General features: G+C 37.9%; 1 protein-coding gene across 1 annotated transcript; it reads left to right on the forward strand.

The window, feature by feature from the left end:
* The first annotated feature begins 7,260 nt into the window (after positions 1–7,260).
* LOC113705268 (disease resistance protein RPM1-like) lies at positions 7,261–11,102 on the forward strand. Its single transcript, XM_027227067.2, has 2 exons — positions 7,261–7,458; positions 8,230–11,102. Exons 1-2 carry the CDS (start codon positions 7,289–7,291, stop codon positions 10,907–10,909), a joined length of 2,850 nt encoding a protein of 949 aa, XP_027082868.1. The 5' UTR covers positions 7,261–7,288; the 3' UTR covers positions 10,910–11,102.
* Positions 11,103–13,554: the final 2,452 nt, after the last annotated feature.

Here is a 13,554-nt window from a genome sequence, read left to right on the forward strand (position 1 = left end):
GAAGAGACAAAATAAAGTAATAGGAGGAAAGAAGAGAAACTTCCCTGACTCCGGGGAGGGAAAATGAGATACTAAGGCGGAGGGGGGTGAGGCGGCTGCGTGCACAAGGTGGTGTGGTGGCGGCGGACGCAACACCAATAGGAAGGAGAAGACTGAACTTTCTTTTTCGGAAGGGTTGGAAGGCGTGGGCACGCCTTAGAAGTTATAGTCGTCTGACCGTCAATTCCAAAACCCCATTCCTTAGGTGTGATGACCTAGCATGGGCATGTCTAGCTGCCAACTTCCTGTCACAAAATAACAACCCACTAAATGACACTAACGCTTAACAAAAACTTAAAAAATATAAGAAAACTAAAACAAAAGAAGCCTTGGGTTGCCTCCCAAGCAGCGCCTTTCTTTAATGTCTTTGGCTAGACACAGCACCACTCTTTAGTCTGGATGTAATTGAATTTTCCTTGTAATTGGTGGCCCTCCTCCAGGATCCACATGGCCATTGAGTGCAACTTTTTTCCTAAATTTTCTCTCCATTTTTACCTCATGAATTGCTTTCATCCTATAGGACTTGTTCGCAGCAACCTTGGATTTACCCCTATAAGCAAATTTAGAAAATTCTTGCACAGAGGGATTAGTGGTATACATAGCAAACACAGAATGAGAGTTAACAGGATGTTTCATTGTATCAAAAATATTAAAGTGGACTATTTCTCCATCAAATTCCATCGTGAGAGTACCCTTACTAACGTCAATTTTAGTTTGGGCAGTACTCAAAAATGGTCTTCCTAATATAATGGGTGATGGATTTGGGGCACTTCTATCATCCATGTAAAGCACATAAAAATCAGCAGGAAAAATTAATCCATCTACTTGCACTAAAACATCCTCAACTATCCCATCCGGATAAGCACATGTACGATCAGCCAATTGAATTATTATCCCCGTTTCTTTTAAAGGTCCTAAATTTAGGGAATCATAGATTGACTTAGGCATCACATTAATAGAAGCTCCTAAATCTATCATGGCATTTTTGATACTAGAATGACCAATCTTACAGGGGATAGCAAACATACCTGGATCTCCGCATTTGGGTGGGAGTTTCCTTTGAAGTACAGCTGATACATTCTCTCCTACCATCACTCTTTCATCACTCCTTAGCTTTCTTTTGTTGACGCACAAGTCCTTCAAGAACTTTGCGTACTTGGGTACCTGCTTGATCGCGTCCAATAGGGGGATGTTTACTTGAATTTTGCGGAACACATCCAGGATTTCTTTTTCCTTTTCTGCCCTCTTTGTCTTTTCCAACCTGCAAGGAAAATGAGCTATATTAGATTTAATAGGGATCGAAGGAATAGACGTTACCTTAGGCTCTTCGCGAATGCGCCCTTTCTTTTCAATCTCCTCCTCACTTTTGCTTTTCGAATTTACCAATTTAGGTCCATCCACCTCTTTGCCACTCCTTAATGTCATGGCACTTACATTTCTGGGGTTTGCCTCAAGTTGCGATGGCAATTTTCCATAGATGTGGGACTCCAAGCGATTGATGGCAGTTGTCATTTGGCTTATTCGAGCCTCCATATCCTTCATGCCTGATTTTGTGTCTTGCTGGAACTGATTGGTGCTCATGGTTAAGGCTCTAGTTTCTTGCTGGAGTTGAGCCATATTTGTGGTCAATGACCTGGTCTCCTGCTGGAGCTGTCTAGTCTCTTACTGGATCTGGGCGGTAGTCGTAGCCAGACTCTTGACAATATTCTCCAAGGAACTTCCTGAGTTGGAGGATGAGGGTTGCGGTTTCGGTTGCCATGATTGCTGAAATCCTGGTGGACGATTGGAGAATGCATTTTGTGGCCTATTTCCATAGCTGAAATTGGGATGATCTCTCCAACTCGGATTGTACGTGTTGGAGTATGGATCGTATTGCCTATGAGGCGCGGGCACGCCTCCAGCCATGTTCACTTGTTCCGCCCCATCCTCTTGCAATATAGGGCATGAGTCAGTAGGGTGGCCCATATTTGTACAGATTTCACAGGCCTTTACTTGGGGCACATTCCCCACAACTAATTGTCGAACAACGGATGTGAGCTCTGACAACTGTTGCTGAATAGATGTCGACTCCACCTCATTAACCCTGCGGGTAGGGTTACTCTCACGGAAGCCAAACTGTTGAGAATTCTCTGCCATAGCTTCAATAAGCAGCCATGCTTCCCTCGGGGTCTTATTTGCCAGCGCTCCCCACTCGCAGCGTCGATGATACTCCTATCAGTTGACTGGAGTCCTTCATAGAAATATTGGATTAACAGTTGTTCACTAATTTGATGCTACGGGCATCTAGTGCACAACTTGTTAAACCTTTCCCAATAGTAATACAAGGACTCCCCGGGATACTGTTTAATGTTGCAGATTTCCTTCCTCAAACTCGCAGCCCGGGATGCAGGGAAGAATTTCTCCAAAAACTTCTTTTTCAACTGTGCCCATGTGGTAATGCTACCTGCTGGTAGGTAGTACAGCCAATCTTTAGCTGCATCCTTGAGAGAGAATGGAAAGGCTCTCAGTCTAATTTGCTCTTCAGTGACCCCAGGAGGCTTCATACTAGAGCAAACCATCTCGAACTCCTTAACGTGCTTGTAGGGTTCTTCACCAGAGAGACTATGGAAAGAAGGTAAGAGGTGAATCAGCCCCGACTTCAGTTCGAAAGCAGTATTCTCAACCAGAGTGGGGAATGTGATGCATAAGGGCTGGTGAGTCAGTTCCGGGGCAGCCAATTCCCTCAATATTTGGGTGTTGGCCATGCTTATTTCGTCTTCCGATGACTCGTTTGCAGCAAGTAAGTGCCCTTCTTTTTGCCTCTTGGTCTCTTGCCTCCGCCTACGTGCTGCCTTCTCAACCTCAGGGTCGTATACTAATTCACCTGTGCGAGAAGAACGGGGCATAAACTAGCAAAAATACCAAAAAGAATAGAATAAAATAAAAATAAAACAAAAACTGAATTTGAAAAGAAACAAAAAATTCAAACGCCAGCTCCCCGGCAACGGCGCCAAAAATTGACAGGTGCCGAGCCTGTGCAATAATAATTACTAAAAAGTCCTAATTACCACCTCAATTAAATAATTATAAAACAAATCCAAGTACTGGAGCAGGGACCCTAGGTGTGCAATGGGTTACTTGATTCACCCTGTTCCCGAAGAATTTGCTTGATCCGATATACCGGATTTGTCTATAAAAATATTAATTTTGCATACAATGGCAAGTAGGGTCGATTCCACAGGGAGCGGGTAGGAAATTATTTCTTTCCAAATTAGTAGAACAAAATTGAGGGATTTTCAATGGGAGATAAATAAATAGAATACAAGTAAAATAAAAATAAAGCGAACTAAATTCAGAACTAACTCACAAAGCACAATTCAATAAAAATAGCAATTGATAAAAGTTCTACCCAAAGGATCAACTGCTCAGGCACGGTCCAATTAAATGATCATCGATGCAAAGATATTTCATCTATTCCTTGCTAGGTTGGTTATAGTTATCAATAAGCTCTGACAACCAGTTCTTCCTTACTTTTTCGACAGTCAAGGTACGACTATTGACTGCTTCTCTAACCAGATAACAACCCTAGGTACGACCGTAGGAATTTAATTACCCAATTGCATTAAAACTAGAAGAACACAACCCTAACCAATAAACACGCTAAGAGGGTTTATTTAAATTAGATATTGCGTTTCCCCATCATAAAGCCAATTATGGTGGTTGCCACGGGGTGTTAACTAAATGAACAATTACGGATTCTATTTAATTAACGTGGCAGTAGGCTATTAAATTAAATCAAATACCCGGCCGTTGATATTCAATTAATAAAATACCCATGAACAATTAATTCAGGAAATGCACGAATAGCAATAAAATGAAAGAAATAATGAAGATTCGATTAGATCTCACAGATATTATGGACCGCGCCTTTGCGTCAACCTTTGGGTAGAGGAGGAAATTAGCCGCTCCTCATCGTGTCAATCTCGCGTGATTTAATTGAATTCATTCGATTATTTGCCGAAGAATTGGGGTCGCAATCACAAAGCAGAAATTCAACGCGAATTGTCTCAAGCAAGAGTAACAACTCAGGAGTCAAGCCGTACAAGACGAAAGCTAAAAGAAAAAAGAAATACATCTGACTGAAAGAGAAGAAAAAGAAAACTCAAAACTAATCTAATTGCGGCCGACGGAGAGCAAAAGAATAAATAAAAAGCGTCTGACTTCTGAAGCTAAAGCTAGGGTCTCTTTTCACTTTTTGAATCTTGCTTTTCTCTTTATAGCCGCCGCCCAAAAGAAAGTAAAGAAAGGAGACGTCTGGAGTAATTCATCTAACAAAAGCTATCCTTTTGGAGTTTTTATCCCATGTTTCTCGCGGTTCACGTGGACCACAGTCCGGCTTTCGGTTTCGTCCACCTTCTAAGGCGTGGCCACGCCCTGAGACGGAAAGTCTTCTGAAAATTTACCCCGCGAGATCATTTTTCATGCCTACCACCTACAATTCACACAAATATCGAATATGAGTGAAATTCCAATTCTTAGTACCGTGAATAGCCAAAATTAGGACAAAATAACAGTGCAAAATACGCCAAATAACCGTTCTATCAGTCATTCTAATTATTTTTACCACACTCACCCCTTTTTTTACCCCTTGGAAAGCTTGCTCACTAACCAATCAGAGTCTAGACTTGCCTTTTTTTTTACTTAAAAATAAAATCCATGGTTAAGTTTCTAATGAAATCAATAAATTTTAACAAATGAAAATTTTGTATAAACATTTTGAATGTTATTTGCCATAACATTTTGAATGTTATTTTTTTCCTTGTTAAGACAAATGAAATGCAATTGTATAATTAGAATGAATAATTATTTAAGAATAAAATATATGAACTGTGCTAATATCTAATTTCGCATGAACATTTACTTATTCTACGTTATATCTTTCTAGTTGAACTTTTATTTCTTTTTGTGAATTTGAATTGAATAATGTGAGGCGTATTATTGAATTTGGAATATTTACATTTTTAAGTGTTATTGAGGTTAATAAAGAATGTAAATGATCTATACTGCTTAATTATCTTACATTGTCTATTAGTTGTCTATTGACATTCAATTGATAGAAATGGTTGGATTCTTTTATTTGTTCTTTTCTCTTAGCATTTCTTCACACCGATAAAAAGCACGTAATTATATATCTGTCACACGATATTCATATCAAGATTCTTCAAATGAATATGGACTCTTTTCTTCTTATATATTTCTCTTTTTTCCCAAGAGCACCTATTTTTTTTTATACTAATATTTTTTACGATATCAAAATTGTGGCTAATGCAATTGGTCACATAATTTCAAGTAAGAAATTGCTTTGGATAAGAAACTTTGACACATATAGGAATTGAAGATGGAGTACAAGGGTCGCTAAATAGTTTTAATAGGGAGTTTTTTCATCTTAATTATCATTATTATTGAGGTTTAATCAATTGAAATGTTTCGTATTTTTAATTACTACCAAAATTAAAATGTAATAACTCTAATTGAAAGATGAGGGTGATATGGATACAACAAAAACTAAGATAAAAAAGTGCTTATAACATATGATGCCAATACTCATCGAACTTTTAATATAGTAAAAGATAATAGATTGGTCCATGGAGTCACTATCCAAAATCTGTTCTCTTATCAGGTAAGTTGATTAAGGTTTTGGATTTTGGAGGTGCGAATTTAACGAAATCCCAAATGAAGGAGAACAAAAAGTTAAAAACAATTCCACATGCATTTGAGAGCTTCAGAATTTGGGTGATCCTATTGCCAGGGGGTGACCAATGGAAATCCTTAAATCTGGAAAAAAAATTCGTCATGTCTGGTTGTTTTAACTAGATTACTTAAATCCTGATAATGGGTGTTACTTATTAAAGTTTTATCGGAATTAAGTTACAAACCATAATTGTTTCAACAGTCCATGATTATTTTCTTCTTTATGTTGGGGCAACACAGAAATTGAACTGGATTTTTTGAAGCATGGTTTGGTCTCACTTACAATATTCTATCTGGTGAAAATGAAATTTATGCATATGAAATATCATAAGCAACAATACTTGGCACCAGGTATAAGCAATGTCACGCTGACACAGAATAACAGAGATTAATTGAGAAAGTGTATTCTTTCCTTCGAAAGCTGTCAAAGAGGATAACAGAAGAGTTGAAGTAAGAATATTCTGGATACGAAGAATGAAGCCATCTTTATTTATCTTATTATTGACACCAAAAGTGGTGCTTCAACCTTAAATGATACTCATTTGCAGTATTGAAGAAAGAATATTTGGATAGAGTATTATTTCAAATAATTATTTGGAATAATTACTGTAACATTTTTTCTGATGCGATATATGTGAGATAAAAATATGATTGGGAATATAAAAAGATGGATTGAGAAATGTGTTTATGATGGAAGCGAAAAATTTTTGAAGAAAAATTTGCTATCCAAACAACATTTCAAGTTGATTCTATCTACCCTACGGAATAAATTATTGCAAGAAGAAGGTAAATCGTGAATAATTCTTGGCCAACATTAACTGGAGGGGTTCTTAATAATAGCACAGTTAGCCTGATTTACTGTAAGAAGAAAAATTCTTGCTTTCTATAAAGTAGATTCTCTCCCCTTAATTCCAAAATATATGTATATTTTTTTGGTTAGCCTCATTCATTGCAAAAGTTGTCTTGCATCAAACGTTGTAAATAGAAAAGACAAATAACCTGCTACTGAATTTGTTTCCTCATACTTTGGTAGTACTCAATGAGAATAATAGATGAGAATAACAGAGACTCAATGAGAATGTGCTTCTTATATTTGAGAGCCTTTGAAGATGATATAGCTAAGACTTGACGTAAGAATAAAAAGGACAAGAAGAATAAAGCCATGTTTGTCTATCTCTTTTCTTACTCGTAAGGTCTGATTTATTCCTAAAGTGGTGCTTCAGCTCTAACTATGATACTAATTTTCGAACGTGAAGAAAGAATAAATCATTTCAACTTTCTTTCTACAAATTCCAAACCATGGGGAACAAGGAAGGTAGAGAAAGAGCATTACTTCCGATGGAATCTACCTGATCCCCACCAAGGCCTTCCTTCCTATATAATAAATCCTTCTCAGGCACCCAAAAATATTTGATGTTAAAACCATTCTTCTACTCATAACCATATAAAAAGAAGCTAAAACCCTGCCTCCTTCTTCTTCTTCTTGAAAAAAAAATATATATAACAAAAAACAATACAAATGGCAGAAACTGTTGTCTCTCTTGTTTCAAATCATCTCGCAACCTTACTCCGAGAGGAGGGAAGCCTGTTGGGAGGGCTTCGAGAAGAGGTCCAATTCATCATGGATGAGTTGGGGCAGATGAGAGCTTTCCTCAAAGTGGCTGAACCAAAAGAAGATGATGAGCCCAGGTATAGGTGGCAAATCAATCCATTTAATTAAATTTACTCATATTCGTCTATGAATAATGGGTACGGGTATTTTAAATTTTTTTATATTATTAGATAACCCATTAAATTCAATTAATTCATTTAGAATTCTCTTTTTCCACCCATTTTTTTTTTAGATTTTTCATTTTGTCATGATGTTAACTATTTTTGTTTCATTATTATTATTATTTGTTGGTTTATCTTATTATTTTATTTTTTCTTAGTTTGTTTACTTAATCATTTTTCAGCATTACTAATTTATGATAAGTTTTAGCTTCTTTTCTTATCTTACTAAAATGAAAATTTAAATTTACATATGAAAAAAATGTTAGGGGTTCAAAATTTTTAGATTAAGTTTTTATATTAATTTTTATAGTATTTAGTTCAAATTTTTATATTCTTATTATTCAATTATTAAATAATATGTAATTTTGCGACATAGAGTGTCAATGGAAAAAAAATTGGTAATTAAACTTATTGAGCATTATAAGTAAATATTTAAAATTAATGATGGGTATAAAGAGCGGTATAAATTGATAATTTAGTTTGCGAAAAAGAATTTTAATGAGTTTCCAAAAAGTTAAAATAAATGGTTATAAATGGATAATTGGGTTACCCAATTCATTTCTTGACTTACCCATTTATACACATCTAATAAAATGGATATAAATGGATTGACTCACTTATATCCATTACCCATTTTACCCTATCTAAACCCGCTCAAGTCACTCATTTTGACACCTCTAATCCCAGGCTCCAAGAATGGATCAAGCAAGTGCGCGGAGCTGCTTATGACATTGAAGATGTTCTCGATGAATTTGTACTTCGCTTTGCTGGCCACAGACATCATGGATTCTGTGGCTCCCTGCAGAGAATTCTCAAAGCCATTAAGAGCTTGCCAGCTCGTCATCAGGTTGCCAGTGAAATTCAAAGCATCAAGTCCAGGATAAAAAATATTTCAGAACGATGTCAGAGATACCAAGTTGAATTTGGCATCGATCACCGTGTCACTGGATCTTCAACCATGAAAGGCTCGCGGCTCTATAGCAGGGATGATGCACTTCTAGTGGAGGAAGCAAAATTGGTTGGCATTGACCAGCCCAAACAACATCTGATTTCTATGCTTCTCGAGGGGCACGATTACCAACTCAAAGTTATTTCAGTGGTTGGTATGGCTGGACTAGGGAAAACTACCCTAGTCAAAAAGGTCCATGAAGATCCAAAAGTTAGAAAGAATTTTCCAGTTCGTGCATGGGTAACCGTCTCTCAAACATGCGACTTTCCAAAGCTCCTGAGAGACTTGATTCGGAAGTTGCACAAGGACTTGGACAAATCAGTCCCACAATCGATCGAGTCCATGACTACCGCTGAGCTGAAAGAAATTGTCAAAGATTTTCTTCAACAAGCTGGAAGGTATGCAATTGTGTTTGATGACGTGTGGGACGTGGAATTTTGGAATAAAATCAAATTTGCACTGCCTGAGGGTAACTACGGCAATCGTGTCATGCTAACAACACGAAATGCCGATGTAGCCTCTACCTCTTGTACAGAATCTCAGGATTATGTCTACAGAATGAAGCCACTATCAAATGAAGATTCGTGGACCCTATTTTGTAACAAGATCTTTAAAGGAAATCGTTGCCCCACCCACCTGATGAATGTTGCAAAAGCTGTATTGGATAAATGTGACGGTTTGCCTTTGGCGATTCTTGCGATCGGTGGGCTCTTGGCTTCGAAGGACGTGAGCAGAATAGATGAATGGGAGATGATTCAACACAATCTTGGGGGTAAGCTAGAGAGAGTTAAAAGAATACTTTCTCTGAGTTACAACGATCTGCCTTCGCATCTCAAACCCTGTCTGTTGTATTTAAGCATTTATCCGGAGGATCATCTAATAGCATGCCAGAGGCTGATTCAATTATGGATTGCTGAAAGATTTGTAGAATGGAGAGAAGGAATGAGTATTGAAGATGTAGCCTGGGGCTATCTCAGTGAACTCATCAGTAGAAGCCTAATTCAAGTAACTGAAGTGTTTTATGAAGGATCACCCAACACGTGTCGAATCCATGACTTAATGAGAGAAGTTATTCTCATCAAGTCAAGGGAACAAAACATGGTCACAGTTACTACTGGACAACCAATGACGTGGCCATCTGAGAAGGTACGCCGTCTAGCAATCCATAGTAGTTGCAACAGCAGCATCATCCAATACCACCAACAAAGACAATTTTATTCTTTTGAACACCTTCGATCATTCATCGCAGTTAGTTCCACCAACCCATTGCTATCCAAAACTTTCCTATCTGAAGTTCTAAGGAGTAGTAAGTTGCTAAAGGTTTTGGAATTGCGAGGTGAAGAGATAGAGGAAACACCAAATGAGGTTTTCGACTTGTTGCATCTCACGTTTCTGAGCCTATATGGTACAAAAGTGGCAAGAGTCCCGAGAGCTATTGGAAAGCTTCAACATTTGGAACATCTGAATTTGGGGAACACTGGAGTTAGGGAATTACCCGTGGAAATCCTAAAGCTGCAAAAGCTTCGGCATCTCACAGTATTCCAACGAGTTGATCCCTCAGATAGTGATTATGGATTTCATGGGTTTAAAGGTCCGTCAAAATTGGGAGGGCTTCTCGCTCTACAAACATTAAACACCGTAGATGCAAGCAGCGGGTCTGTAATAGTTAAAGAGATAGGAAAATTGACCCAATTAAGAGAGTTATATATTACACAGTTGAGAAGAGAAGATGGAAAGGAGCTCTGCTCCTCCCTTGTCAACCTCACCAGCCTTCGGGAATTAAGCATTGAATCAATTGGAAAAGGTGATGATTCTGAGATAATAGATCTAAATCATCATCAACATTCTCTTTCTTCTTCTTCTTCTTGTTCGTTTCTTCAATCTCTTCGTATGCTAATTATGTGTGGCCGCTTAGAAACGATGCCAGTGTGGATAACTCATCTTCAAAACTTGGTAAAAATACTTATGATCTGGAGCGGGTTGAGGGCTGAGGAGGATCCACTTGAATCCTTCCAACATTTGCCCAATTTGGGTGAAATTACTTTCTGTGGATCTTACCAGGGAGAAAGGTTGAGTTTCAAGGCTGGAGGCTTCCTAAAGCTGAAACAATTGTGGTTAAGGAGAATGGAAGGGTTGAGATGGATGACAGTGGAGGAGGGTGCATGCCCTTATCTCCAAAGACTACATCTGAGACAGCTTCCATCACTAGAGGACTTACCTTCGGGAATTCAGCACTTGAGCCATCTTCAACGGCTGTCTTTGTATGAGATGAGTTCTCGACTGATAGAGAAGGTGGGGAATCAGAAGGAAGACAGGGAAGATTACAGAAGAATGGCACACATTCCTGAAATTGTCATTGGTTTCTATGCCGATGATGGGAAATGGAGAAGCCGCCGGCTATGGGGGAAGAAGAAGTAAACATCCTGTGGCTTTCCTTTCTCTTTGTTTGCTTTCCCTCCCTGTTGTTGACGACACTGTTTTCTATCTTCTCCACTGCGTGTAGTACGTTGCATTGCATCATCATCTTGTTCATATGCTGCATTTTGTTAATGTATTTTTTTTAAACTGTTTTTCTTCAATTTTAACTTCAGCAAATGAAGCATTCTTGTGAGATCATGAGCTCAATGATAACTGAGTACAGGAATCAATTTGCCCATAAGTCTACATAAAGATTGCAATGGCTATAGCATTGTGCGAAATTTGAGAATGACAACCCTCTTTTCACTCTTCAATTTTAGATAACAAAAGGGTCTGATCCCAATTTTGATTTATTTCTAAAAGTTTCTCTGGATTTGCCACTTTTTTAGGAGCACAAAAATGGCTGTGTATGTAAGAGAAAAAAAATACTAAACAAATAAAGGGTGACTCACAGCAGATGCAGCTCACCAAAGAGTTGAAGGCCAAAATGCAAATTAATCCATCCATCATGCTACATGAATAACTTGCCACATAATCATGGCGTTTATTCCTCAATCCAAAAATATGAATTCTAGCTTTCTAAAAATGCATCAGATTTTCCTTAGTTTATTATACAGCGAAATAATATTGAAAATGTTACAATTATTGAGAAAAATAATAAAAGAAATAAAGGACAAGAGTTTATTTCTTTGTAAAAACTAACTAAACTTATAACATGAAATTACTCTATTTATAGAGTTCAAAACAATTTCACTAACAAATCCAAAATATGTAGTAGCTTTCTAGATCCATTTTTCCAAACCAGATAGAGAAAAATAAAAAATGCATCAGATTTTCCTTGGTTTATTATACAGGGAAATAACATTGGAAATCTAAATACTCCATAGTCCATATGATCATCTAATAGTTAAATATCCTTCTATTTCTGTCCCAAAATATGATACTAGTAACAAAAATTAAATGGCATTGTCGTCATTTTGCCCTCAACGAAAGCTATCCTCTTTCTTGATTTCTTCCTCAAATAAAACTGGAATGCCTAGAATCCCTGCACCCTTTCTCTCTCTGGAAGTTCATTTTGTAAGCAACATAACTGATTCACCACCAATGGGTATTTTTTCATGGTTCAAGGGAACCAAAAACGATACCAACTCCAAACCCGCGACCCAAACATCCGAACCGGTTAAAACCCAATCCGCTTCTGAAGTTCCCGGCATGAACGGAGCAGTGGAGGTCCGGCGGCCTGGCCCACCACCAGCTGATATCACCGTTTTCGAATTCGGTTCCATTGCCGCTTCTGCCGATAAGGTCACCCTCGCCGGCTTCTGCCCTGTTTCTGACGAGCTCGAACCTTGCCGCTGGGAGATTCTGCCGGCTCAAGGCTCCGACGCCCCTCAATTTCGCGTAGTCTTTTGACGGAAAAATAGTTGGCGAAAAAGAAAGGGAGAATTTTCAGCTTAGCTTTTGAGGAAATGGTGAGGAGGAGTAAAATCCCAATCCTGAGTAGAGTTTCTTCAGTTCATATGGGGTTTTTTCTATATTAAAAAAACAAAAAAGCTTGTATCTTTTTTCCTCTTTCATTTTTGAAGTTTCTCTGTAATTTAGCTCTGTTTGGCACTTTGATTAGAATATGATAAAGACCTTTACTGCACTCGCTTTTCCCTTTTTTTTGGTTGGGTCCAAATTTGGGTACTATTCGCTTGAAAACATGAGGAGGAAGAGGAAAGAAGTAAATTTGTTGTGATAGATTGGTTATTGCGTTGTTGGATGATAGATGCACATTGTCTTCTGTTTCCTGCAATTTGCTGTAGAATTATTATGGAAAAGGGCGCCCTTGAAGCCCTAATCAATAAAGGGTTCAGGTTTTTAGGCCAAATGTGAAGGGCATTTGGACTGACGTTTGTACAAAATGTGAAGGCCTTCTATAGATTGCCGAACATTGTGCTTTCTTTATCAAATAAGGTTCCAAGCATGCCCTGTTCTTGAAATTTTCCCTGTTATTAACTGGACTTGATAGAGTGGAGAAGCTGTAGATTTGTTGGAGTCCTTTTATCTTGTTTTACAAGGTAAGAACTCGGCTTTTCTTTGCTTAAGAGTGTTTCAAGGAAGGATGAGATGGCGTGAGGGCTTTTATACTCTCTGTCTAGTAGTTTAGATCTGCTCTCTGTTTGTGTCTGTGATTGCACTGGCAGGGTTGCGAGGGGGGTGGAGGATGGGGAGTGTATGTGTTCATGTATTGTGTATGTAACTATATAACTATGTATATGTCAATAAGGATGAGCTTATATGAATTGGTGTACCATGTAGAGCATATACCAAGTTATGTTGAAATATATGTGGGCAGCGAAAGATTTGAGCCTAAACTCTTCATGCTTTTTAAGTTGCTTTTACATTTGCTTGGTTTGTTTGTCAAATAAAATTGAAGCAATTGCATGCATTTTTTACGTTTGACTCTATGATTTGGATTCTATATTGTGAGGGAAGGGAGACTTTAGAAGCTTTTGGTTAATGGTAAGTACCAAGTAGAAGTTTTCAAGGACTGATTTGAAAAGTAGAATGGATGAAAACCTACATGTTTGCCAGATATTAAGGAAAAAAAAAAAGGCATAGAGGGTGTGTAGTTGCCTGTTTCTTTGGAAAATTCAGCT

This window comes from Coffea arabica, chromosome 8c, assembly GCF_036785885.1.
Source record: "Coffea arabica cultivar ET-39 chromosome 8c, Coffea Arabica ET-39 HiFi, whole genome shotgun sequence".
Classification (NCBI taxonomy): Eukaryota; Viridiplantae; Streptophyta; class Magnoliopsida; order Gentianales; family Rubiaceae; genus Coffea; species Coffea arabica.

Coding starts and splice junctions, on each gene's coding strand:
- LOC113705268 (XM_027227067.2), top strand. CDS start 7,289: ATGGCAGAAACTGTTGTCTCTCTTGTTTCAAATCATCTCGCAACCTTA. Junction 7,459..8,229: donor AAAGAAGATGATGAGCCCAG/GTATAGGTGGCA, acceptor CTCTAATCCCAG/GCTCCAAGAATGGATCAAGC.